We start from the raw sequence: 27,387 nt of genomic DNA, 5'->3' as shown, positions 1-27,387 counted from the left end.
AGCCAGCTGCTGATCACTGTGGAACATTTAGCAGCTAAAAAGACAGAATATTGTTCCTTCCATGAATTATCAAGTTTCATCCATCTGGATCTGTTGGATGTGAAGAAAAACAACTGTTATGCTGGAACCTTAAATAGCGCCTGAAAAATATTATTTTAATAATTGTCTTCTGCTGCCATCGTGTGGACAAAATCTCTAAGTGCAAACTCAAAATGTAAAGATATACAGTGCTATAATTTAATATAGTAATATATATCAAATTATATAATAAATATAAAATACTGTAAGTAATATAAGATAAATAATTTAATAATTTACATTTGGGAAGATTCCATCTGCTTTAACAGAATTACTAATGGATTAAGGGATGAGACTATTTTATTAAGTGCACAGGTAATGTCTGTAAGAATCTGAAATTAATATAAGAAGGTTTTGAAACTGAAGCCACAAAGATTCTCCCAGATGATGTCTACTACCTTAACATTGTAGGTTTATTTGGTTCCAGTTAATATTCTGTCTGACATGACGACACCCTTAAACAAATAAACAGATGACTCACACACACACTCCCATGAATAAAGTTGGTCACAGCATTTATTTCCATTTTCTGACAAAAACTGCACACAAAAACAAAATGGAGACCAAGCTGAAAAAAGAGAGATCCTTCTCGGTTTATTTCACTTCCCTTTTTTTTTTGCTGCTGTTTTGCAAGTTAAGGTACAATTCCTTATTCCATACAGTTTTTCCTTTGAGTTAAATCATGAAATTCGAGAGAAATCTCTTTTTCCAAGGACACAGAAAGATCGTATTTCTTAACAGGGGTGAGTTTGAAGGGAGAGTTTTTAGGGTGGGTGGGGGAGAATAAGACAGGGTAGGTGGTGAAAGTTTACGAGGACAGAGGGGTTCTTCACGTTGTTCACAAATAGACAAATAGGGACAATCGACAAACCGGTTGAGGAGGGGGGAGGCCGGGAGGTGGGACATGAGTGGGGAAAAAAGGGAGAGATAGTGTGCTTTGTCATGTCTGAATGAAAACAAGCAGCACTCAGACCCAATCCAAACATAATAAAAGAAAACTAGAACTTTTATGAACATTAAAAAAACAAAACACCCGGTCATCCATTAGAAAACAACGACACAGGCCAAAAGTGACACGTGGGCGAGGAGGGGGGACGAAGGGAGACAGGGGAGGAAAACTTTTTTATCAATCATGTGGAGGAAGTGAGTTAGTTCTATGGTGAGACTGGTGTTTTAGGGACAGAGGAGGAGAGAGAAGTAGGAACAGATGAAGATTGACAGTGAGGAAATAGAAAGAGGGAAAACAGGGTAGGAAGTCGAGTGGCAGTGGGTGAATAAGAGGAAATGGCAGTGATCAAGTAGCTGGATCTGGGTGGCGTATTCAGATGGCTGGTCAGGAGTCTTTATGGAGCTGCCGTGTTCTGCGTGGCAGACGTGACTAAAGCGGACCAGTCAGGGTCTCTTCTCTGGATCCTTTATTCACATCAACACAGTTGTGAGTTTAAGCACACATATGAAGAGTGGCCGCAACTAACAGTGCATTAATAACATCGCACAACAGTGTTACTGGCAGACTAGTGCTGGGGACTTTGGGTAGAAAAAAGGGGGACAGAGAGGCAGAGGGGACATGGAAGATTTACTAACCTAATCCCCCCGATCATCTCCTCCACTGTTGTTGGTCTTCTTGATGTCGCGGTTTTTGATTTTTTTGTGTTTCTTTTTTTAGGGGCAATGATGGGGGGATGGAGAGCAGAAGTAAACACAGTTTTTTTGTACAGGTTGAGTATGTTGACAGGAGAGGAAGGATGGATGAAGAGAAGAAGGAAGGAGGAGAGGGAAACAGAAGGACGGAAGCACGGGGTGTGACATAATGCTGTGATAAGTTAATAGTAAGTCTCTTTCTCGACCCAGCCTGTGTGAAGAAAGCAGAGAGAAGAGTGAAGTTTAGTCACTGACATTAGAAGTCTGGGATGATGTCATCCTGCGAAAAGGCATGTCACCTGGTCTACAAATACACCAAAGTAATAAAAATAATAATGATTAACCTGTAATCTGACGTTTGTTTGTGTGTGTGTGTGTGTGTGTGTGTGTGTGTGTGTGTGTGTGTGTGTGTGTGTGTGTGTGTGTTTGTGTTTTGTGGGAGTGTGTGTGTGTGCTATCTCACCTCCAGGGTTTCGGCGAAGGACGAGTTTTCGGATCTCATCATATACAAAGATCAGGAAGCTGTACGGGAATGCACAGAACCACCAACTGGGCCTGAGACAGGAGGGAGAGACCAGTGCAGGGAGATTGGCGATGAACGTGGTTCTTCATTAGTGTTCTATGAAGGAGTGGATCTCTGCTGCTGTGGGCTTGTTAATACATCAGAGCTGATATCTGTCCACACAAACACACTTGGGGGGGGGGGGCAGTGGAATTTAAAGGTCCCATATTATGCTTTTTTTAAAATTCATGTCATTCAGGTGCCAGATGTCCATCTACACTGTATTTGAAGTGACTTGCCCCTAAGTGATCCGTGGTCCTCAATATATTTGATTGAATATTGATAAAAGCACTTCCGCCCCGAAACGCTCGTTAATGGGTGTGTCTCTTAGCTCCCTCTATCAACACCCCCCCCCCCTCGTGTACACCTGCATTTTGTTTGCATACGCTATGTGAACGTGCATGCCTTCAACAGTTTATGAGGAACTTTCAGTGTGTAGCCCTGAGTCAGATCATTTCCACACACTGCTACCGTAGTCTCAACAAACTCCACCTCGGGGATGACCACGCCCATATCCAGGTGGACAATCAAATGTCAGTCAGGTCAATTACACCTTGCTTGTGACGTCATACATCACGCACTTTATGAATTCGATCATTTTGATTCTGTCCAGCCATGAACTCCAAAGGATTCCAAATATCTACTGATGCAGGAAGCTTGTTATTCTAGGATTTTGTTGGGTTAGGGAGGATCACTATGTTTATGTAGAGACCTGAAAAAATGTGTTATTCATAATAGGACCACTTTAACTATTCTGATTCACGGTTAAAAAATGAGATGACATTAATCTCCATGACAAAACAGTCTGACGGTGTGCTCCTTACTTGAGTGGGTACATCCGTAGTGCCACGTCCATCCCTGGGCAGTAGGACAGGAAGGCAGCCAGAGCTGTTTCCTCAAACAGGCCAAAGATCAAAATCTTATTCCTGCCAGAAAATAAATGCATATTTTCTCCATAAGAAGAGAAATAATCTAATACAAATTATTCCTCAGCCAGTGAAACTGTTGTTCATGTGACAATAAGACGTAAAACCTTTAACTCCTACATCTTCTTCTTCTTTTCCTTTCAGCTTTTCCCTTCCGGGCTCGCCACAGCAAATCAGTTGCCTCAATCTAACCCTGTCTTCTGCATCCTCTTCAGTCACAAAAACTATCTTCATGTCCTCCTACTACTTTCTGTCTCACACTTCTTCTAGGTCTCCTGCCTGGCAGTTCAAAACTCAGCATCCTTCTACCAATATATTAACTATCTCTCCTCTGGACATGTCCAAACCATCTCAGTCTGGCCTCTCTGACTTTATCTCCAAAACCTCTAACATGTGCTGTCCCTCTGATGTACTCATTCCTGATCCTATCTATCCTGTTCTATCCCTATCTATCCTTTAACTCCTACATGAGAAACTTTAATAGAACTGCAACAATATATTTAAATGTGCTCATTGTACCGATATCACTATGAGACAAAACTCTGTGAGTGAGACCTGGTTGCACTTTATCAGATAGTTCTTACTTTATAAGATTTTCATGTCCCTCTGAAATGTAATGGAGCAGACATCAAAACTCTACAGAGATATAATACGTATGCACTTTTGTAGTCAATTTTCACCACATATTCGTTGACTGCATTATTTTACAATGCAATGCACTCATTTTCAATGCAGTCATTGCTCAAACAATGCTACCACCTGAACATGTAGAAGATACACCTGCTGCTGGACTGTTTTATGTGCTATAGAAAAAAGTGAGCTGGCGTTTGTTATCCCAAATATTACATTATCCTACCATTCAAAGTCTCAGGAGTCCTCCTGTTTATTATGTTCAGCATTATTCACATAAAGACATTTTGTGTAACTATTGATCATACTTCATTCCTTGCTGGAACACGGAGTTACGTCTGGTCTTGCAGATGATAACGTCTGCCCACTGTACCACCACGATACTGACGAAGAAGGCTGTGTGGCAAGTGAACTCCACAATCTTACGCTGCTCATAGGTCTGGAACGGAACCGGGGAGAATCAGAGACAGACTGTAAAGCTTTACACTTTATTTTAATTTAAATCAGTGGTTTAAATCATTGACACACCATTCCTATTCAGTGTGTGTGAATAAAATATTTTTAGAGCTTTTTTTATGACCTAGCAAACTCTCAGGAGAGAAATGAGGTTGCTCAAACATAGATTCAAAAGTGAAGAAAGAGAACAGAGGAACTGTGTCAGCTGACTCCTACCCATTGCTGCCCATAGCTGTCCTCCAGATCGTTGTTGGAGCGATCGTCCCAGTTGAGCCGGATCCCGACGAGCAAAGAAGGCAGAAAACCATTTTCAGCCATTATGACGAAATAGGCGAAGAACCCGCCGAGAGCTTGGATCATACCTGCAGACACAGAGTCAGTCACTGATCAGAATTATCTGGCAAAGTAAACTTCTATACTTCCAGAATTGTCACTGAATTGTGTGATTCGATGATTCACTGCAGACACACTAGAAGGCTGAAGAAAGGCAAATCAAGCAGCAATTTTTGACCAAGTGACCCTCACAGGATTGAAACGATCCTACAAAAAGGATCTGAATTGCATTAAAATGAAAAAAACATAATATATGTGTCCCCACACCGTCTATATAGTCCACTGTGGACTGCAGTGGAATCTTATAATCAACATGCAGGCAGGTTAGCTGTGACAAAACGAAAGAGCATACAGTAATCCCTCATTACTTGCGGTTAATGCGTTCCAGGACCACCAGCGAAAAACAAAATTCCGTGATATAGCAATCAAATATTTATTTTTTTATTTAAGGTAATTTAAACGCTTATGAACCCTCCCCATACTGATATTAAACCACATTATATCTGCACTACCTTTGCCCACACTCTTATAGACTTGTAACACCCCAGTGTTTCCTATGGTGGGCAAGGATGATGCACACGATATTCCTTGAATGGTCTTTATTTGGCATCCAGCCTTAAGGAACAAACAAGAACTGACAAAGACCTCCAGCTTGCATTCTCACGCCCCATTCTCAGTCTCGCGAACACATGCATAACACACACACGTAGGCCAACTCAGGGCAACACAAACACATCAGAACAACATGAGTTATCACAGACTGTTTAAAACACTTTTGTATTAAAGAAAAGATGCAGGAGGAACCGTGAGTCTTGGAAAGCAGCGTACACACGGATGCTGTCAGCCAAGAGCATGCACGCACGGCATCACGTGACCATCTACTAAAAATCTGTTATGTAGTGAAGCTGCACATCTTGAAGTGTGAATAAGTGAGGAAGTACTGTAGTCACAGTTAAGGCAAAAAAACACACTTCATGAAGAAGTAGTGATAACGTGGCACATACCAATCTGTCCATAGGCAATGCTGATGAGTCTCTCATTCACAAGTTTGTCCCTCAGTGGGTTCCTGGGCTGACGCTTCATGATGTCACTCTCTGCTGCTTCATATGCAAGAGAGATGGCTGGAACCTGAGAGAACAAGACAGACAGGCAGGTATTATAGCTATACTGGTGAGTTTTGTGTATCTACAGCTTGCTTTGTGTACAGGAAAGTAAATAATGACGGTTAATTTCTTTTATCTTTTTCTTTCAAACTGCTTAATGCAGTAACGTGCTCCATGCATGTTGACTGGACCCACAATGCCACTGTTGTTGTGTATTCTAAGTCACTGTACTCGCATTGTCCCGTTCTACTGCCTTATAGGCCATAAACACATTGGAGCTGCACTTGCTAATATATTTGTATCTCCTACCATGTCAGTTCCCAGGTCGATGCAGAGGATGGTGATGGTGCCCAGAGGCAGTGGGATGTTGACCAAAATAAAGAACAGGAAGGGGGTGATCTCTGGGATGTTGCTGGTCAGAGTGTATGCAATGGACTTTTTCAGGTTGTCAAAGATCAGACGGCCTGTGAGATAAGAGACAATGTATGAATCAATAAACGCTGCAGATACTGTCAGAGTCAAATAAGAGTGGTGGTAAAGTAAAACCGACAAAAAATACCTTCAGATACCTTCAGAAAATAAATTACACAGTAGTATTTTTATTCTTCTATTGCAAAGATGCTCATTAAAATTTTGGATTAAATAATTGTCTTTGTATCCTCCCTTCGTCAAGACTCCATTCTTTCAATCACTCCCTCTTTAGAGAACTTTTCTCTCTTCACACCATCTCTTTTGTTAATGCCTGACCTTCCTCTACTCCAGTGACAATGGAGGCGAAGTTGTCATCCAGCAGAATCATGTCAGCAGCTTGTTTGGACACATCTGAGCCAGAGATTCCCATGGCAACACCAATGTCAGCTTTTTTCAGGGCAGGAGAGTCGTTAACGCCATCACCTGTCACAGCTACAATGGCCCCCTAACAGAAAAGGTTGATGAACATTTTAGGTTCTGCAGGTCTCTATTTACATTTAGCTGCATACAAACAACGTCTACAGGGTGTGTATCTACGGTGAATGTACCTGTCGCTGGCAGCCTTCTACGATGATGAGTTTCTGCTGTGGAGAGGTTCTGGCAAAGACAATCTCTGTGTGGTTCCTCAAAATGTCATCCATCTGGTCCTGAGTGAGGTCTTTCAAGTCTGTGCCATGGATTACGCAGGCCTTGGCATCCCTACACAACCCAGAGAAAACAAATTATTCTTCTAGACCTTTACCACATTAAAAAATAAAGACGCTTAAAAATCTACTGTATGGAAAATGCTCTTGCAGCAATAGACCTATTTATATTTTTTATATTTTGCTTTACCTGGGATTAACTTGGCTGACAGGTATATTAAGGCGTGCAGCAATGTCTTCCACTGTCTCGTTACCCTCGGAGATGATGCCCACACCCTTAGCAATGGCCTTGGCTGTGATTGGGTGATCACCAGTCACCATAATAACCTGAAATATAGGAGGAGTAGGACAATGAAGAAGAAATCTCTATAAAACACATTTCATCATCACCCACAGCTTTCATGTTTAGGTTGGTCCTCTATATCAGAGAATCAGAATCAGAGTCTTTATTTGTCATGCTGACACACGTTTTCACATATGACAGTACGAAATACGTCTCTGAGGGTCCCAGTAAGCCCGGTTGATAAATAAGATAAGTTAAGAAAAACAAGGAGGAAAAAAAGGGTTAAAATTTAAGATAAATAAGAAAGAGAACAGAGAAAAGTTAAGAATGCTAGATATATAAAGTGTAAGTGTCTGAACAGCAAAACTTTATTTACAATGCAGCAGCTTAAGTGTGTAGGTGCTCCATCTATTGCACCTAATGAAGCACCATATTTCAGCAAATTCCCGTGTGTCTGTGGTGACACACGGGGCGTCGTGAGGGTGACTACAGAGCACCACAGGAGTTCAGCTGTCTAACAGCCTCTGGAAAGAAGCTGTTTCTCAGCCTGGTGGTCCTGCTCTGGATGCTCTGTAGTCTCCTGCCTGAGGGGAGGGCTTGGAATAGACTGTGTGCTGGGTGGGTGGGGTCTGTCATGATGTGGGTGGCCCTCCTTCTACACCTACTTGTGTAGATTTCTGTGGTGGTAGGTAGGCCACCCACTACAGTCCTCTGTGCGGACTTCACCACCCCCTGCAGAGGTTTCCTGTCTGCTGCAGAGCAGCTGCCGTGCCACACCGTGATGCTGGTGGTGAGGATTGTTTTCCACTGCTCCCCTGTAGAAGGCCTTCAGGACGGCGCTCCCCAGTCCAGCACGCCTCAGCTTCCTGAGGAAGTAGAGCTGCTGATGGGCCTTCCTGAGCAGGTAAGATGAGATGAGGTCCTCAGTGAGTTGAACCCTCAAGTACCTGTAGCTGGGGACCACTTCCACAGCTGCTCCTCCGATGTGCAGGGGGGGAGGGGAGTGTCTTTTCCTCCTGAAGTCCACCACCATCTCCTTAGTCTTCCCCACGTTGATGCAGAGGTTGTTGTGTCTGCACCAGTGCACCAGGTGCTTCACCTCCTCCCTGTATTTGGACTCATCGTCGTTCTGGATGCGTCCCACCACTACTGTGTCGTCTGCAAAACTTTACTATATGACAGCTCGGGTGTTTCGCTGAGCAGTCATACGTCAGTAGGGTGAACAGGAGGGGGCTGAGCACGCAGCACTGTGGGGAGCCGGTGCTGAGGGTGATGGGGGAGGAGACTGTGTTGTTAATCCTGACAGTCTGTGATCTGTCTGCCAGGAAGTCCAGGACCCAGTTCCCTGTGGTTGCAGACAGTCCCAGCTCTGACAGTTTCTGCACCAGGGTCTGGGGGATGATGGTGTTGAATGTGGAGATGAAATCCAGGAAGAGCAGGCAGATGTAAGAGTCCCTGCTCTCCAGATGGGTGAGGGAAGTGTGGACCACAGAGGACATGGCGTCATTGGTGGAGCGGTTCCTCCTGTAGGCATATTGGTGGGGGTCCACCATAATGTCTATGGAGTCCTTGATGTGTGCCATGACCAGCTTCTGAAAGCACTTCATGACTATCGGGGTGAGGGCCACCTGCCGATAGTCATTCAGCTCCTTCACCGAGTGGCCTTTGGGGACCAGGACGATGGTGGTGGACTTCAGGCAGGTGGGGATTGTTGCTAGCTGCAGTGAGGTCTTAAAGATGTCTGTCAACACCTCTGCTAGCTGGTGGGAACAGTCCTTCTCCCTGGGACGCCTTCGGGGCCCGAAGCCTTGCGAGGGGTTGATCTTTTGCAGGGTCCTCCTTACATCCTCTGTGGCCACACTGAGGGGTGTGTCATCCGGGGGGGGTGTTAGTTTGGTGCTGGGGGGGGTGTTGGGGTCCTCAAAGCGGGCATAAAACTTATTGAGGGCATCTGCTAGGGAGGGGTCTGTCGGGCCCTGTGCATTCCAGGTGTTAAAGTTAGTGATGCACTTGATGCCCTTCCACATGCTCTGTGGGTCCCCTGAGGTCAGGTGACCCTGGATCTTTTGAGCACAAGTGGATTTGGCCTCCTTTATTCTCTTATCCAGAGCCCTCCTCACTGCCCTTAGTGCCCCTGCCTCCCCCGCCCTGAACGCAGCATCCCTGGCTTTCAGCAGAGCTTTCACCTCTGCATTCAGCCAGGGCTTCTGGTTCGGGTAGACAGTGATCTCATCACATTGGTCACATCGTCCGCACACTTGGACATAAACCCGAGGACAGAAGTGTATTCCTCCAGGTTCACCTCTCCCCCCTGTGTGGCTGCCTCCCTGAACATCTGCCAGTATGTGTTGGAAGCAGTCCTGGAGCACCGGGGCTGCGTCCTGGGGCCACACAGTGACAGTTTTCCTCGTGGGTTTGAGGGATTCCACAGGACGGAGATGTGGTCTGATAGGCCGAGGTGTGGTCGGGGGAGGGCCCTGTATGCGCCTTGTAGGTTAGTGTACACACAGTCCAGTGTGTTGTCCTCACGTGTGGGTACGGTAACGTGCTGGTAAAAACTGGGCAGTGTGTCCATTAGTTTTACGTGGTTAAAGTCCCCTGCTACCATGTAAAACGCTTCTGGGTGCCTGATCTGCAGTGAGCTGTTGGTGTCGTGCAGCTCACGTAATGCTTCGTTTCCGTTAGCATTAGCATTAGCACCCGGCGGGATGTAAACAATGGTGATGAACACCACCGTGAACTCACGAGGCAGATAATGCGGCCGGCATTTAACAGTCACGTGTTCTATCGCCTTGGAGCAGTAGCTCTTGACCAATTCACTATTTGTGCACCAACCTATATTCACGTATACACACAGTCCTCCCCCACATGTTTTCCTGGATCGATGGTCCCGGTCCGCTCGGAACAGCTGTAATCCACCGATCTGGAAAGCAGAGTCCGGCATGTTGTTGTTTAGCCAGGTCTCCGTCAGGCCGACCACACAGCAGCTCCTCATCTCCTCCCAGACCCCCAGCCGGAGGCGAAGCATGTCAACTTTATTGTCCAAAGAACGGACATTGGCCAGAAAGAGTGAGGGGATTGGTGGTCTACTGGATTTTAGCAGGGTTAGCCAGCCAGCCCTCTTTCCTCTTTTCTACCTCCGGGCACATCGCTTCCTCTTGCTGGTCCATCCTCGCCCCCCCCCGCGCGTCGCTCCTCCTGCATTCTGAGTATCCCCAATCTGCCGAGAGTGGCTTTCACCATTGGTGGAATTGATGCCGTTTGGTTGTTTCTGATGAAGTACAGTTCGGCTGGGATGTACTTCACATTTGTTGCCAAGCTGCTGTTCAGATTGTTTCTTAAAGCACTAAAAATGGGCATTACAGCTGGAGCTCCAGAAGCCACTGCAACCCTGTGCACCGCCATCATGGAAAAAAAAAAAATGCCAGTTTGACAAGTTACTCACCTTGATGCCAGCAGAGCGGCATTTGCCCACAGCATCAGGTACAGCAGCACGGGGCGGATCAATCATGGACATCAGACCCACGAAGCAGAGGTTATCTGTCTGGAAGTTGACGTCATCTGTGTCAAACGCAAAACCTTTGGGATACTTATCTTCTGGCAGGAACAAATGGCAGAACCCTGAAGGAACAAAAGGGATGAAAAAATTAAATGAAGTGTACTTATTACACAAACAGAATATACCAAACTTAGAAGATATATTTCCAAATCGTTTTTAAATGACTACTTTTCAGCTCTTTACCCAGTACTCTCTCTCCCAGACCTCCCAGTTCCAGATAAGCATTCTGGAAAGCATCTTTCATCTCGTCATCCATGGGTTGCTCCTTGCCCTGCAACATGATGGTGGAACAGCGGTCCAGGATCCTCTCTGGTGCTCCCTTCATCACCAACAAGTAGTGGTTGTCACTTTCTTCTTCACTCTCATGAATTGAGAGCTAATGGGAACAAACGGTCATGACACAATTAGAACCATTAATATAATATGTATTATCTTAGTCTACTACATTTCCTCATAAATTAAATCCAGTACTAGTTACTTGAATTATGATCAAACAAAGTGGACAAACCTGGTATTTGTTAGTGGAGTTGAAAGGTATCTCAGCCACCTTCTTGTTCTTGTCCCTCATGGCTTTGACAGAGCCACAGGACAGCTCAATGCACTTCAGGAGAGCTGACTCAGAGGCGTCGCCGGCAACCTCACGCTTCAGGATTGGCAAAGATTCCTGGCCAGCCTTGAACACAGCACGGTTGCAGAGAGCAGCGATGCGTGCCAAAGACACCCATGTTGTGGAGCTTTTGTCAAAGGAGGAGCCTAGAGAATGATTGGAAAACATTGTGGCTGATCATTTTCATGTCTTTATACGCACACAGAAGCAGCTCTTCATCCAAATGCTGCCATAGAGAAACTAAAGAAAAAAGTTTTCATGCAGACCAGAATTGAGGGAAAAATCTCACCAGACTGGTCCTCGGTGGTGTCAGCTTCATGGATCTGGTTGTCGAACCACATGTGGGCCACAGTCATCCGGTTCTGGGTGAGGGTGCCGGTCTTGTCGGAGCATATTGTGGAAGTCGAACCCAGTGTTTCCACCGCCTCCAGGTTCTTTACAAGGCAGTTTTTACGAGCCATTCGTTTAGCAGTCAGTGTCAGACACACCTGAAGGTGGATAAGAGGCAGACAAAAGCAAAGAAAAGAGAGGATTGACAGAGAGAGAGAGAGAGAGAGAGAGAGAGAGAGAGAGAGAGAGAGAGAGAGAGAGAGAGAGAAGAGAGGATGACAACAGAATTGGACAAAATGAGAGAAGGGAAAGACACAAAGAGCAATTGGTATCTATTTCTCAAGCTCAAGGCGCAGATGAACATCTCCAGGCACTACATTAACTTGCCAATGAGCAGACACATCAGTGCTGTACTTAAAACAACCCAGAGATGTTCATCTTGTTAGCTCAGGTGACAGCATTTCCCTCTATAACAAAATGCACTACAGTCAGAAAGGATGGTGCCAAATAGCGATGCAGAGAGAATATAATGCATGGGCAAGCTAAGCAATGATGCTGATCGGTACATTGTGCTATCATGCCATAGTACGGGCAGACCCATGGGCCAAACAGTTCTAGCAAGCAAAGGAGGCCTAATATAGTTATTAGCCTAATGTCATTACATTTAGCTAGTCGTTGTCAGCAGACAGGACTGTGACTGGCCTGGAAGAGAGAAAGAGACACACATAGAGGATGGAGGAGACAAAGAGACACATAATCACATATGGGGCTGCATTGGGAGAAGGGAGAGAGATGGAAAGAGACAAACAGAGCCAACACCCCAACTTCACCACACAGAGACAATGTTAATGTGCAGAAATACAAAGATTCACACAGACATACAGTAACAGGACAACACACACAGATATAGAAAGCAGGAACAAAATCAACCAGCACACACAACAAGACGTCATCAGCCAAAACACTGTATACACAATCAGACATGTGAAATTAAAGTGCTTGAGGCACCACAAAAAATAGAAGACATGACAACCACTGTGTTTTCTGTTTTGTTAATTGGATTTGAAATTTGTTGCTGCGTTGTGTGACTTGTAGTGGTGTTTCCTGTTTATTATTTGTACGTAAAGCCCAACTGAAGTCAGATTCAAGTTTAACAAGGCATTCAGAGACTGCAACATCCCGCGACTTATCCTGACCTACTTTCAGGGTAGGTCAGATTAGTGCATAGACTAGTGCATATGGAGAAGGTCAGTGTGAGTAAGACCATAGATCAAAGGTAGTGCATAGATCAAAGCATTATCTTTGATCTAGGGTCTAACACTGGCCTTCTCCCTCGTCTTTCTATCTTATCCGGTTCCTGAGTGTACAAAAGTTGAAATTTGACCGTGACCTACTTTTCTCAAGGTCAAGGTCATCATCTCACTTTCATCCCCTTTGCCGCCCAAATTGTTCTTTTTGTTTCGTCTTTCTATCTGCAATGGTTGCAAAGATATTTGGTGGACAAATGAATGAACGAACGGACGAACACACGAACACTGACAATCCCAATACATATCCACTTTGAAGCGGTTTGTAATAATACATCTATAACATAAGACATCTTGTTAAAAGCACACATGTACACACAGAAAAGTATAGTTCACTCAACTAATAACACACACGCACGCACGCACACACACACGCACACACACACACACACACACACACACACGCACACTCCAGTTTGACTCACGGTGACTGTGGCCAGTAGTCCCTCGGGTACATTGGCAACAATGATACCAATGAGGAAGATGACGGCCTCCAACCAGCTGTAACCCAAGATGAGTGACAGGATGAAGAAGGTCACACCAAGGAAGACTGCCACGCCTGTGATGATGTGGATGAAGTGCTCAATCTCTTTAGCAATGGGTGTCTGAAGAAAAAGAAGATTGAACTGATTGGGTGACTGACTGATTTCACATTAATTTACATGTTTATTCTGAAAATACAATTTTCAAGTTAAATAACATAAACAATGTTACCTTGCCAGTTTCCAGGCCAGAGGTGAGAGTAGCGATGCGGCCCATCACTGTACGATCACCGGTACACACGACAATGCCACGTGCTGTTCCTGTGGAAGGAGAGCAGAGGCATCAGGCGCTTTAAATTTCTACATTTCTTTCTTGGTTTTAGGATAATGAAAGACTGCTAGAACAAATGACACGGAAAGGCTTGATGTAATGTAAAAATATGTCCACATGGGGGCGCCATTCACACTGTACATCTCATAACTTCTTGAGACATACAGTGTGTGATTCATGACCTTATATGAACATGTTTAACGGAACTCGAATGGAGCACATAAGTTAAATGGCATCTCATTTCAATTGGATCCCCTGGGGACCCGTGATGTCACTGACATCACTTGTGTGTGAGACGTGACATTTGCTTTTGGACAGTAGTGACGATCTCACCCTCAACACAGTTGGTGGAAAAGAAGGCAATGTTACGGGTCTCCAGGGGGTTGTCATGGGTGCAATCTGGGGACCTGGTCTGGGGCTCTGACTCCCCAGTGAGCGATGAGTTGTCCACCTGAATAAAGCAAATGCAAACCATTTAAGTGTCGGTGAATGAGAGCCACAGAGAATAGGAGGAGGAAGTGAGCCTGTTTGAGGGCTTCATGAGGAAAAAAAGCCCCATTACTGCATGACAGACTGTGTGTCCTTGATGTGAACGTCTTTGAATAAAGTTTTGAAACCATTTCGTTTGCATCTTTAACTCTATATTAAATTTTGAAAATGGAAGCATGTGACATGTTGGACTGTAAAAACACTTGAAATCTGTGTGAATTTAGGAACATAAATAAAATATTTACTTGTCTGTAGCCTGCATCTGCACCACTTTGGAAAATTTGTGATCCAAAAGCAGTCAGGTTTGTCAAGAGTTTGTCTCATGAGTGTTAGATGATACCTTATTATCTAATTGGGAAGTCCCTGTGCTGTCTTTATCAATCAAAGACATATTATCTACTATTACAAACAACTTCACTAGTTTCTAGCATGATATTTTTGTAAGTGAACACTTTAAGGAAGTGATCTGTAAGGTGAGACATTAGAACAAAATGTCACTCCAACAACTACTAGTTTGTGTAACGACTGAGGACATCTGTGTTTGTGGCTGACCTTGCAGCCGTGAGATGAGATGATGCGCAGGTCAGCAGGGATCCTGTCACCTCCTTTCACCTCCACCAAGTCTCCAGCCACCACCTGCTCAGCATTGATCTGCATCTTCTCTCCTTCACGGATCACCAGGGCTTGCTGGGAACGGAGAGAGAGAAAGAGAGATATGGAGACAACAAGGAAAAAAAGAGTAAAATTGGAAAAAAAACCCCACATAAAATCCTGTATTACTAAAGCAAGCACTCATTGTGACACAGGAATTTAAGTTCATTTTCTCTTTAAAAATCCTATCACAGTGCCCAGTTGAACTACTGACTGTTGACTACCTGAGGAACCATGTTCTTAAAGGACTCCATGATCTTGGAACTCTTAGCTTCCTGGAAGTAGGAGAAGCAGCCGGTGATGATGACAACTGCTGACAGCACGATACCCAGATACAACTACAATAAGAGGGAAGAAATACAGTGAAAACTTTCATATTAATTCAAAATTGATTTGTCTGACTTCACCTTTATCTAAAAATGTAACACAAGGGAAAATAGTCTGCTGGGGAGACAGAGAAACAGAGAATAACTTGAAAACGGATCAAAACGACATTCTGACATCAAACTACATTTGTGAAGAGTGTGAGAGGTACAGATTCTATGTCAGGAAGTTGATACCTCTCTAAAGTTTCAAATTTATAAATAACACAAAGTCTCTTTTAGACTTTCATTTATTTATTTTTTAATTGGGTGGTGATGTGTTGTGATTGCTAAAGCTGCTTTTTCCGAAAATTGTAATGGACAATAACAGATCCTTGATAGCAAGGGAGCTAAGGTAACCAAACTCATGAAACACGGGATTTTACGTGGTAAAGACCAAGTTTTTCTCTTGTGTGTGTGTGTGTGTGTGGATACGCGCAGCTCTCTGATCACTTAGGAGAGCTAAAGCTGCTTACATTCACCAAAAAACAGACAGTTGTTATGAATTAGTAATTAATGTGCAACTGGTTGTGTGTTCGCTGTGATGCTGGAGATAGCCTCGAGCGGACACACACACACACACACACACACACACACATACACACCTGACTGAAGCAGCGCTAACTAGTTAGCCAAATGTTAGCTGAATTCACAGCTTCGGAGGAACTTTCAGTGTGTAGCTCTAAGCCAGGTCAATAACACACACCGCTATGTAGCCTGATCATGAACCACACACACGCATTACTGAAGTGGACCGAACTAGTTAACCAAATGTTAACAGCTTGTTTACCGCACAATGCTACCGAAGCCTGAACGAACTCCCCCCTCGGGGATTGCCAAGCCTTTGGGCATGTCAGCCAATCAATATTGTTTATCACTCTGTCCAATCACAGAGCACCATTTGTGACGTAATTTACATCACAAATGGCCATTCTAGCAAATCCGATTGTTTTGATTCGATCCGGCCCATGGATTCCTAAAACTCCAAATATCTTTTTGTGCAGGAAGTGTTTGTTTACCAGATTCCAAGAGTTTATCAGGTTAGGGAGGATCACTATGTATAAGTACAGACCTGAAAAAGTTTGATTTTTATAATAGGACCCCTTGAAAATAATCTTCCCATACGGTTCACATAACCCATGCCGATGTGTTGTGGATCATTCACAACGAGTGTTCTCCTGAAGTTGAGGATTTTATTTTGTCATATTGTGTTGGGTCTTCTATGGATTTTAACAGGATGGTCTACCACACTAAAGTTGGATCAGTTGGCACAATTTGGACAGATAGTCAACACCAAAGCAGAAATTCTCATCTTTTTTTTCATTCAGGAAAATCAGAGCACATAACATTTCAAAACACTTCTATCTAAAATTTATTTAAAAATGTACACTGTAGATCTCTCTGACAGCAAACACACTCAGTCACAACACACATGAAATGCATAATAAGTGTTTACTGAATAATAGGTTGGGAAATGTGACTCACTGTCAGAGGGAAACCTGAGACTCGCATGATGCACACAGACTAGTTTGGTAGGAATGAATAGGAGGCAGACACCCAGTTCTGATTATATCTCCATAGGTTCCGCTCACACCACTAATCGATGTCATTAATGGTACAGAACTATAATGCTGCCACATGAAACTACTGAATACTTTGTCACAGCTACGGTATATCCAAAACCGGTCCAGACTTAGATTTTAATTCAATTTGTAATGTGTGATCTTCTGTGATCTCTGCCAGTTACTCCTGTGCCAGCAGTGCCACATCTCTGACACTTTTGTACACTTCATTATCACTTTCTTGTGTTGTGTTGACTTTCATCGGGATCATGGCTTGTTTTGACAATTTCATTTCAAGAGGAGGATGGATCTTTGGTAAAGGTGGAACTGCTGCTAATCACCTATCATTGTTCGGTTGTTTTTTTGTCCTGTTGCCAGTGTCTGCTAAAATCAGTGCTACGCTTCCATTAAGTTGATACAGACTCAGAACAATGTGGTTCTGGAGCCTTTATTGTTAAAAAAAAAAAACATTGCATCTTAGTGTGTGCACCTCACACACTACTCCCGTAATGGATAGTGTGAAACATAGCAACGAAATGTATGAAATTGTAGCAGCTAGTATCAATCATCAATCAACCTCACCTCTCATCTCTCAACCTCATCTCTCTGCTAAGTTGTTTAATTTTTTTGGCATGAAGGACACATCAGACAATTTCTGATGATGGATGAGGTGGACATGCTATAATAGTGGATATGACAGCTGCGGATCACCTTCATCCTTATCATCATTCATTACAACAATTCTGCACTTACATTATCCCCAGCTGGCTCGTCCTCAGTGGCAGCCTGGATAGCGTAGGCCAGAAAACAGAGGATAGCACCAATCCAAAGCAGGATAGAGAAGCCACCAAACAGTTGGCGACAGAACTTAACCCACTCTGGAGTGGTAGGGGGTGGGGTCAGGGCATTGAGCCCATCTCTGGCCAGGTACTCTGCTGCCTTGGCATTGGTCAAACCCTGAAAGATGAAGAGGGAATGCAGAAGAAAATATTGAAACTTGATAGCAGGGCAATGTATGAGCAGAGGCAATGAGGAAATAATGAAGAAAAAACATGGCATTTTTCGATGATGGAAAATACCCAACCTGTAAGGGTGTGCAACATTAAGATTTTTTTTTTAATTTTTGTCAAAAATAATTCTCAAATTATACTTTGCATCCTTCAAAACGTAACTATAACACTCTTACATTTTACTAGGCTGCTCTTTGTGTTAATACCAGTACAGTATTTTGCGCACTCTAAGGTGCACCCAAAAGCCTTTAATTTTCTTAAAAACCGACAGTGAGCCTTATAATCCAGTGTGCCTTATATATGAAAAACGTTTTGAAGTAGCCCATTAATTGAAGATGAATTCTCAGATGAGTTCTCAGCTGTAAACTCAACCCCCACGCTGTTGCCTATCTGGTCAGCAGCCCAGACAGAATACACAAGTCTAAGCCCCCCCTCCAAACACACACCTGCTGTTCCAGCTGTCAACCACATTTACGAATCAATTGTAGCATTCCAGACACCTTTGGCTAACAGTGACTTGGGTCTTGAAATTTGAGAAAAGGGTGCAGAGTTATGAATGCAATCCCTTTAGCGCAGCTCAATCTAGTGCAGGGGTCGGCAACCTTAAACGTTCAAAGAGCCAGATTGGACCAAAAAAACTAAAGTCAAACCTGTTGGGAGCCGCAAAAAAATTGTAAGCCTTATATGAAGGCAACACAAGCTGTAAGTGTCTATATCAACTGTATTAGCCTACTATCAAATTGATTAACTAGTCTACGAATGCATAATGAGATTCATGATTATTTATTTTCCATGGAGCGCATCCTGGAGAGAATGACACATCACGTGATACTCTGTTGTACCATATTTAGTGCTTTAAGTTGACCTTCCCTTTCTATATTGCTGTATTATGTTTTGCTGCATTGATGAACTCGTTATATCTGCTCCCAAATGAAGCTCATGTATCGATGATCGCTCCTAAATACAGTAATCCCCGTTCAGTGTGTGATGGTGACGAACGTCTCTGGACTCATTCAGGGAGGGGAGGTGAGAGAGCCTCGCTGTACATCCCTGATGAATACAGTCAGCATGAGCTCCAATGACAAAACAGTGTTTCTGCTCCTTTGTGTAATCACCATCTGTTGGAGATATAATTGGGGGGACCGTGTGCGTTGGAACCACCTTATCCACAGCGGTAACCCCGGTCAGAGAGCAGGCCCCACACAGGGAACAGTTGATTTCTGGCATTTAATCAGTAACTTGTAGCATTACAGAACATTATTCCGTGAACGACTCGGTTTTGTAGTTCACCGTGCTCTCTAGAATTGCCTCCATCCAATGAATGCATCCTGCCTCAACAGAGATACAGGAGCTTCTCCAGTCAGGAGCTTCTCCAGTCTTGAACCGGGTCCTGATTTCACCCTCTACCAGAAAAACCTGCCCTGCAGACATTATGTATGTATGCTAGGCCATACATACATAATATTACACATAATAAGGTTGAACAAACCGAAACAGGAACAGACTTGTTTGGATTAAGATAACTACAGTATTCACATTGCAATTATTAACAGTGCAATTAGCAGCTGGCATGGCTGGGGCGATGACGTGACCAGCACACCTAGTGTGGCTAACACGACCAGCGTGGTTAGCACATTTAGCGTAGCTAACACGACCAGCCTCACTAGTGCAGCTAGCCAGTGCTTTGAACCGGTTCCTAGAAAGAAAACTGGAAACTTTTGGTATGTTGGCAGGAACGAAATGAAACCGAAAACCGAAAAAAATATTTGATCTCATGTTTCACTTCCTTTCATTCACATGACGCGAGATGAGAGCGGAGAGAAGTAGCGGCTATCAGTAACAGTTACGAAAAGGGCAGTCTCCCAGTCAAAATTTAATCATAACAGGTAAAAACTGCAGTATTTCAATCTTAAAAATGTATGATTTAGACATTAACTCAGTGCAGTGTGTCCCCGTACTGCCAGCGTTATGTAGCAACATTGAGCTATCGGAGAAGCATGATGAAGATCTGTTGTTCAGCAATAAATGACATGGTGGAAGTTATTCTTGTCTTATTTCATGTAGTGTCTAAGTAGGGCGCATAAGCCTTAACTATAGTGATATAACTATCAAAAAGCAGAGGTGTAGTGCTGTGGTACTGTTTACTGTAGGGTAGGGATATATCTATAATTATAGTCTTAGTGTATAAACTAATTGCTTTAATTGCCAATTTAAAAGTCCTTAAGTTAACGTATTTTGTGCACCATTCGGCGCATTGTATAAAGAGGCACTGTCTAAATTACGGAGTTTATTTCTGAACTTTTACACACGGCGCACCTTATTGTTTGGTACATGCTTGCTAACGGAAGCAAAAAGGTGACTGTGGTTTAACTGTGTTGTACTACGTATTTAAATTTTTAAAAAATACACCGACATTATTTTTTTAATTTGTTTTTATTTCTTTATTTTTTGATAAATCTGTGCTAAATCCTTCAGTCATTATCTTCGGTCTGCGTTGAATAGCTCAGCAATTTCACTATCGCTCATCGTCTGGTTTCCGGGTGGCTGTCCGATAATCTTGGCTTGCGCTAGCCATTTGCCACTTCGCCATGAGCGAAGTAAATTCCAGATTGGCTACAAGGTTTTTAGACTGTAGCCACAGCGGCATTCTTATTTTTACGGAAAAAAGGCTAAAACGTAATACTTTTTCGCTCGCTAGCGCCGCTATTTTCACTAGTGCCGCTATTTCCGGTAGCGCCACTATTTCCGCCGGCGCCACTATTTCCGCATGCCGACGGAATTTAGCCAAAGCATGCCGACGGAAATAGCAGATGGAAATAGCCGAAGTGACCCGAACGCTCCCGATCATTAAATATGCACTCGGGTCATGACCTCCTCTTGTCCAATGAAAAACAAAAAGATTCTTTTTTTATAAGCTAAACCCACGAATTGGTGTACAACAAGGCGAGGACGATCGATTGAAAGAAAATGAGAATAGAGTGTTTTATAGCAGATTTTGCGTTAAAATTCTAATTGAACAACAAATGGTGAATGTTGAGAGGGGGTAGGAGTGGTGACAGACCGATCAGAAGGTAAATGAAAGATATTATCAATACTTTTTTGTAGTCTTAGACTTTTGATCTCTATGACCAGCAGGAATAACCAACGATGCATGTAAATGTATATTCACCTCACTTGCTATTTTATATGCCTTTTTAAATTGAAATGAAAAATCATATTATTGAATTTTAAAAAAACAACAACTATGGCATACCAATGGTGTTGTCTAAGTCAAAGTTAAAATGTATTCTAGTCCAAGTAAAGCTTACAAGTAAACATTGAGTAATATTTTATATGACTGTATCTTCACATAGTGAATGCAAGTTTTCAATTGTTGAATCTCACATTTATACCTGCATAAAGTAGAATAGAAATACAGATAGTTAAGCTTGAACTGTTGACTTTAGTGTATTTTTGTAGGTAAACTGAACAGAAGAGTTTGCCCTCAGAATACACCAGAATGCAGGAAAACAAACCCATTTTCTAAAAAATTTCCTGGGGGGGCCCGACCCCCCATGCGGGGGGATATCCCCCCCCACCCTCCTATGACAAGTGTGGTTTTCCACCCCCCAACAATTGAAAACTTGCGTTCACTATGTGAAGATACAGTCATACAAAATATTACTCAATGTTTACTTGTAAGTTTTACTTGTACATTTTAACTTTGACTTAGACACTTTGATTTTAATAAATTTGATTCTTGGTATTAGTCAATATTTACTTGTAAGTTTTACTTGCTATTATAGCAAGCCGCTGGCTTAGACACAGAATGTGGCTTTTTGTGGCTTACTCAATTCTTTTACACTGAGCCACAGTGGCTTAGTCACACTACCTCTTAGTGCAAGCCCAGGTAATGATGCCAGCTTTTGTAAAACATCGGACAAAAGTCGAAGCAGATACGTTAGTCCAGGATCCACAATCCAAGCACATATTGTGGGGGTGTAACTCGCGGTGTAACTCGCTCAGCACTGCCTCCAGTCCTGGTAAACGTGTGTTCACCGTCTCATCCATCACTACACGACGCACGCAGCTTAACTTTAAAGGCTCTGTTTAAACCAATGTCGGTTGGAGTTCTTTCGTTAATCCTCCCAGGATGATGGCAAGCTTCGAATTCAGCCGCTTGACGTGGTTTTTTACCGAAGCGGTGGTATGGGCGTGCATGGAGTCACAGATCAAGAGAGATGGCGAAGCGTGAAAAAAGCCACCCGGTCTCTTTACGTGAACCGGAACGACCAGAACTGATAGCCTGGACTTTACATGTTGCGTCATAAGCATGTCTCTTTGCTGACGCCATTGTCGGGGGTCTTTAGCCAAAAAAATGTGGTTATGCAGCATACCTGTGGTACAGTACCGGCATATACTGATACCGGTACCTACCGGAGGTGTGCCGGACGTAGCCTCGCGTCATGTTGTCTAATTGGCCCATCACTGCCGGCGTACGTAGTGGCATATTACGTCCTATGTCAGTGGTAAATGGTCGATCTGGCGGAGCGCTAACTAAAGTCACACAATAACATTTTTACAGATTTTGGAACTCAGTGTAAACGTAAGATGCTTAATGTTAAAAGCTGCAACGTTGATTTTTGAGAAATCTTACGGCTTTTAAGTGCATCTTACGGTGTGCAAAATACGGCACCTACATATTTATATTTACAAGGAACGTTATTAACCGGTTCAGGAACTTTATTTTTTGTTCTAACCGGTTCAGGAACGTCAGTTCATGGGCGGAACGCAAAACCGGAAACTTTATAATTCCGTTTCTGTTCAGAACGAACCGATTGGCAAAAAATTCTGGTTCAAAGCCCTTCAGCTAGTGGCTAACACGACGAGCCTCACTAGCGCAGCCAGCACGATTAGCGCAGGTAGCACGATTAGCGCGGCTAGCATGACTTTCAATTTCCGTCTAAACTGTATGAACTCACATATATGCACATATATGTGAACCGACAAGCAGTGGACCTTCCCCACTCACCACTGAATGGCCGCAGCATTGCTGTCCTTTATTAAAGACAATGTGGAACCCTCATGGTTCTCTCTCTCACAACTTGGAGCAGCCCGCAGGCTGCGGCTGACGGCAAGGAGTAGACCTGTCCTCAGGTGGTCAGGGATGCAGGGAGTCTCACCCGATTGGTCAGGACTCATGTCACAGCCCTCATTACCCACCCACTGTGCTGCCAACCAACTACCGCTTCTTTCTAAAGCCAGGGCTGCAATCGCATAGGACCCCACAGCGTATCTGAGCTGTCCTAAAAGGTGCCTGACTAAATTTTTAAACATCACGATAACGTCGATGTTGTAAAAACACGTAGGAAATTCACAACAATAACTTTTGTTTTTTAAATTTTTTTAGCTATGAGTAGAATATTTATCTATTTCTTTCTTTTAAGCATTATGTTTTTATTTTATGATTAATCTCCAGGGAGCTGCAAGGCACGTAAGAGCCGCATGTGGCTCCGGAGCCACAGGTTGCCGACCCCTGATCTAGTGGATCCATAATACAACCACAGCCACTACAGTAGTTTTTATTCTATGCAACTTACAATGCAGTATCTTCCTATTTTGGTGAAAACAGTTTTAAAATAAGCCATTCATTAAAGGTGCGCCTGATAATCAGATAGGCTTTATAATCCAGTGCGCCTTACAACATGCCAAGCAAGTGATGGTGGAAAAGCCTCATTTAATGAGGCTAATGATTAGTGAGCAACTTACCTGGACAATATCGGTGGTGTATTTCCGGCAAACCTCCTCAACAGACATTTTGTGTTCCGTCTACAGAAGATTAAAAAAGAAAATCAATAATAAAACCTGTGTTGAAGATAAATTAAAATAATGGGTCTTAAACTAATGGCTCTAAAAATACAAATTATTTTGAATCAATACTGTATAAATGTTAATGTTAGTCTTTTTTTACAAATATAAAAAATATTTTGGAGATCAACCTAATCTCATCTGATCCCTGTTGTTTTATTACATGTTGCTTATATCCACACTATAGCCCTACAATAGAACTGCTATGCAATACCACTTATCATCTATGATCTCCTTTTCAAACAGGTTGATTAGATTACAGTTGAATTGCAGCTATTCGAAGGTTTGAGTGAGTCCAGGATACGTAATCTCTTTTGTTATAGCTGACAAGTTATGCTTAACGAAATGCTCAAGTGCTTGAGTGCCACCAATCTGGTATCCAAGTGGATGAAATGATACCACTAATGTTTAATTTATGTGGAATAAGGTCTTAGGAATGTGGAAGCTGTGTGCTTACTATGGGAACTTCTTTCTTGAGGTCATCCAGATCTTTGCCTCCCTTTTTCTTGGGTGAGTCTTTATCATCCTTGTCCTGTGTGGTGGCCACGCGATAACTGTCCGACCGTCCATACTGCAACACACAAAGGTGAGATGACTGAGTATGTTCATGTTACTTACATCATATAATTTATTTTTTTAACAGCTTAAAGTCTCATCCTGTCCTCTTTGCAATATAAAATACCATTTACAACACACAACTCAAGATAAGACCCTTTATGACACACAACAACTGCCTTTGTCATGGTTGTGTTTGTTGCTCTGGTCATGTTTCTCTGTTCTGCTCTCCTCCTCTGTAGTGCTAGAGCGTGGAAGGAGGTGGGTCTGGGTTTGTGGGCAGAGTCTGGTCTCCACACCTGAGATTTATCAGGCTGACCTGGGGCCTATTTAGCCACCTTTCCCCTGTTGTTCAGCACTGGAAGATTTTCTATGTCATGCACTCTGTGTCTCGCCACGTTATTGACCTCATCTCCTGCCACGTATTTCCCGCTGCAAGTTTTTTGTTTCCAGCGATTCTCTTGCTTTTGGTCTTTACGAGTTTCTCCTTGATTAAGGTGAATTTTTGTTGTTACTTCATTAAGTTAGCCTTATTTAGATAGTCATTTTCCGTTGCTACTTGTTTTTTCAAGCATCTCCTTTGAAAGTGATTTATGTTGATACTTTCTGCTTGATAAACTGTTCGCTCTTGTACTCTGTATCAGGGGTCCTGGCCTTGCTTCTGCCTTGCGGCACACACACACCTTAGGGATAAGGCAAACTGGGCTTGCACTAGGAGGTTGTATGACTTACCCACTGTGGCTCAGTGTAAAAGAATTGAGTAAGCCGCAAAAAGCCACATTCTGTGTCCATGACAGCGGCATGCTGTAATAGCAAGTAAAACTTACAAGTAAACATTGAGTAATACCAGGAATCAAATTTATTAAAATCAAAGTGTCTAAGTCAAAGTTAAAATGTCTTGTAGTCCAAGTAAAACTTACAAGTAAACATTGAGTAATATATTTGTATGACTGTATCTTCACATCGTGAATACAAGTTTTTAATTGTTGGGGGGTGGAAAACCACACTCGTCATAGGGGTGTGTGGGGGGATATCCCCCCACAGGGAGGGTCCGGGGGGCCCCCCGGGAATTTTTTTTAGAAAATTGGGTTGTTTTCCTGCATTCTGGTGCATTCTGAGGACAAAATCTTCTGTTCAGTTTACCTACACAAATACACTAAAGTCAACAGTTCAAGCTTAAAGGGGCCCTATTATGAAAATCACACTTTTTCAGGTCTCTACATATACATAGTGGTCCTCCCTAACCCGACCAACTCCTAGAATCTGGTAAACAAACACTTCCTGCATCAATAGATATTTGGACTTTTAGGAAGTCATGGCTCTGAAAGACTCGATTGCTAGAATAGGCATCCTTGACGTCAGACTTTGCCTTCTGCTATTGGACAGAGTATTGGACGATATGGATTGGTGGACATGCTCAGGGGCATGGACGAAATGGACTGGTTGACACGCTCAAGGGCGTGGCCATCCCCAAAACAGAGTTCTTCGTGTCGGACGAGAGGTAGCAGTCTGTTGAAATGGCGTCTGTGACAAGGAGACAAGGTAGTTGCTCAGTTGTTGATTGTACAAATCAACACCAGTGTTTATTTTTCATCCCATCCAATGAGGAACAGAAGAGACCTGCATTTCATTTTTAATGGCTCTGTGCAGCTACATCACCTGCACGTTTGTTTGTGTGTGGAACCACTTCACTCCAGCCTGTTTTAGCAATGAGGGTCAGTCCAGACGGGGCTTTGCCTGAGACTGATCGTCATTCAAGGATCACTCCCAACCATACGGGACCAAGGACCTGCACCCCGGTTACAGGTACTGTAAGTCTCACCATATTTATCTTTTTTGCAGTTGTCTGTTAGCATGAGTGATCGAGTGCTATTTGGCTAATTAGGTGGTACTGCTTTGTTTCGTGTTTGCGTGTGTGCGCTCCAAGGTGTGTGTGCTAAACCTACAGTATCTACTGTAGGTACAACGCACATGAGTTGGGCTCACATTTTATCTTTTTTCTTTTTGTCGGTTAGCATGAATGAAGTCATGCTATGCTAGGCTATGTAGGGAGGCCTCCTTTGTTTCGCGTTTGCGTGCTGTGTGTGTGTGCGTTTACTCCCACACGTGTGTGCGTGCTGGAGCTACAGTATAAAACTAAAACGTACGTAAGTTGGTCTCATATTTTCTTTTCTATTATCTGTCAGCATAAATAAAGTCAACTTATACTAGGCTACGTAGGGAGTTGTGCTTTGTTTCGTATTGTGAGTGCGCGCGCACGTGTTAGAGTCGATTGTTTGTTGGTCGTCATAGCGACAACGCACACAGGTCTGTCCTTCTTATCCAAAATCAGAACATTGGTGTCCTGAAATTAGTGTCCCTCTTCCTTGTGCATCCATTCAGCCTACAGCTTCAAGGGACGTGGGGGGCCAAACTGACCCAGTGGACACTCATACTGTTGGTACACAGCTGTCCTGCAGGACTCTTCATTCCCACTATTGAAGTAAAGGTATGTACAAGTCATATTCCATACAATGTTTTAATAAAATTGGTTACATTAATTTTCTAAATATAGTTGACTATAGGTGTTAGTGAATGCACATGTGTTGATACTAGTTCAGTAAAAAATAAGTGTTGTGTATTAGAATATTCCAGCAAGACAGTATGTGAAGACTTTAGTATAAAAAATTTTGAGACCAATTCATGTATGTCATATATTGTTTTGGCTCCTTATTTTGTTACGTTTGGTGTACCCCTCTACAAGATCCACTTTTGCGACAATGAGTCAAACCTCACAAGAAAGAGCCAACTTTCTGTTAGTGTTGCAATATTTTAATATTTCAAACAAACATGTTTTGAAATTCTGTTGGTAATTGTTCGCACCAAAACACAGTGAAAAGTAACTATACAAATAAATAAATTAGTAGCAAGTACCAGGATGTATTTTGAACACAATTTTTCTAAACAAAGAAATGAAACAAACAATATCAATAACAGTAAAGATCTATCTTTGTGTTTTATTGAACAGGTTTTGTAGCTGACATGTTGGATCTCATATGTGACAAAGTCTTGGTGGACCCCATGCCATACACAAATGAGATGTTGTCCATTCCTCTCCCCGAGAATCTGTCTGCCCAGTATGAGCGTCCTGACAAGGAGGAGGTCATTGCCAGCTACATGACCAGGTTC

At 43.1% G+C, this 27,387-nt stretch overlaps 1 protein-coding gene and 1 long non-coding RNA gene across 2 annotated transcripts in view; one reads left to right on the top strand and one right to left on the bottom strand.

Moving 5' to 3' along the window:
• Nucleotides 1–576: 576 nt before the first annotated feature.
• Nucleotides 577–27,387, bottom strand: part of atp1a3a (ATPase Na+/K+ transporting subunit alpha 3a) — a 57,270-nt gene continuing 30,459 nt past the window's right edge. Inside the window, exons 2-23 of the mRNA XM_068333878.1 lie at nucleotides 24,122–24,235; nucleotides 23,566–23,625; nucleotides 17,561–17,764; nucleotides 15,108–15,221; nucleotides 14,785–14,919; nucleotides 14,077–14,194; nucleotides 13,645–13,733; nucleotides 13,356–13,535; nucleotides 11,583–11,781; nucleotides 11,195–11,439; nucleotides 10,870–11,062; nucleotides 10,573–10,748; nucleotides 7,035–7,171; nucleotides 6,749–6,899; nucleotides 6,477–6,645; nucleotides 6,039–6,193; nucleotides 5,631–5,754; nucleotides 4,510–4,655; nucleotides 4,146–4,276; nucleotides 3,106–3,207; nucleotides 2,183–2,274; nucleotides 577–1,930 (exon numbers count right to left, since the gene is read on the bottom strand). Of these exons, the coding sequence (XP_068189979.1) occupies nucleotides 1,902–1,930; nucleotides 2,183–2,274; nucleotides 3,106–3,207; nucleotides 4,146–4,276; nucleotides 4,510–4,655; nucleotides 5,631–5,754; nucleotides 6,039–6,193; nucleotides 6,477–6,645; nucleotides 6,749–6,899; nucleotides 7,035–7,171; nucleotides 10,573–10,748; nucleotides 10,870–11,062; nucleotides 11,195–11,439; nucleotides 11,583–11,781; nucleotides 13,356–13,535; nucleotides 13,645–13,733; nucleotides 14,077–14,194; nucleotides 14,785–14,919; nucleotides 15,108–15,221; nucleotides 17,561–17,764; nucleotides 23,566–23,625; nucleotides 24,122–24,235 (3,063 nt within the window). The 3' untranslated portion in view covers nucleotides 577–1,901. The remainder of the gene's footprint in view (nucleotides 1,931–2,182; nucleotides 2,275–3,105; nucleotides 3,208–4,145; nucleotides 4,277–4,509; nucleotides 4,656–5,630; nucleotides 5,755–6,038; nucleotides 6,194–6,476; nucleotides 6,646–6,748; nucleotides 6,900–7,034; nucleotides 7,172–10,572; nucleotides 10,749–10,869; nucleotides 11,063–11,194; nucleotides 11,440–11,582; nucleotides 11,782–13,355; nucleotides 13,536–13,644; nucleotides 13,734–14,076; nucleotides 14,195–14,784; nucleotides 14,920–15,107; nucleotides 15,222–17,560; nucleotides 17,765–23,565; nucleotides 23,626–24,121; nucleotides 24,236–27,387) is intronic.
• On the top strand, nucleotides 25,730–27,349 carry LOC137607852 (uncharacterized). The gene is made up of 3 exons (XR_011038048.1): nucleotides 25,730–26,025; nucleotides 26,602–26,707; nucleotides 27,227–27,349. It is a non-coding gene; the product is annotated as an uncharacterized lncRNA (long non-coding RNA).

Source organism: Antennarius striatus, chromosome 14 (assembly GCF_040054535.1).
Source record: "Antennarius striatus isolate MH-2024 chromosome 14, ASM4005453v1, whole genome shotgun sequence".
Classification (NCBI taxonomy): domain Eukaryota; kingdom Metazoa; phylum Chordata; class Actinopteri; order Lophiiformes; family Antennariidae; genus Antennarius; species Antennarius striatus.
This window is presented reverse-complemented; position numbering and strand designations above follow the sequence as displayed.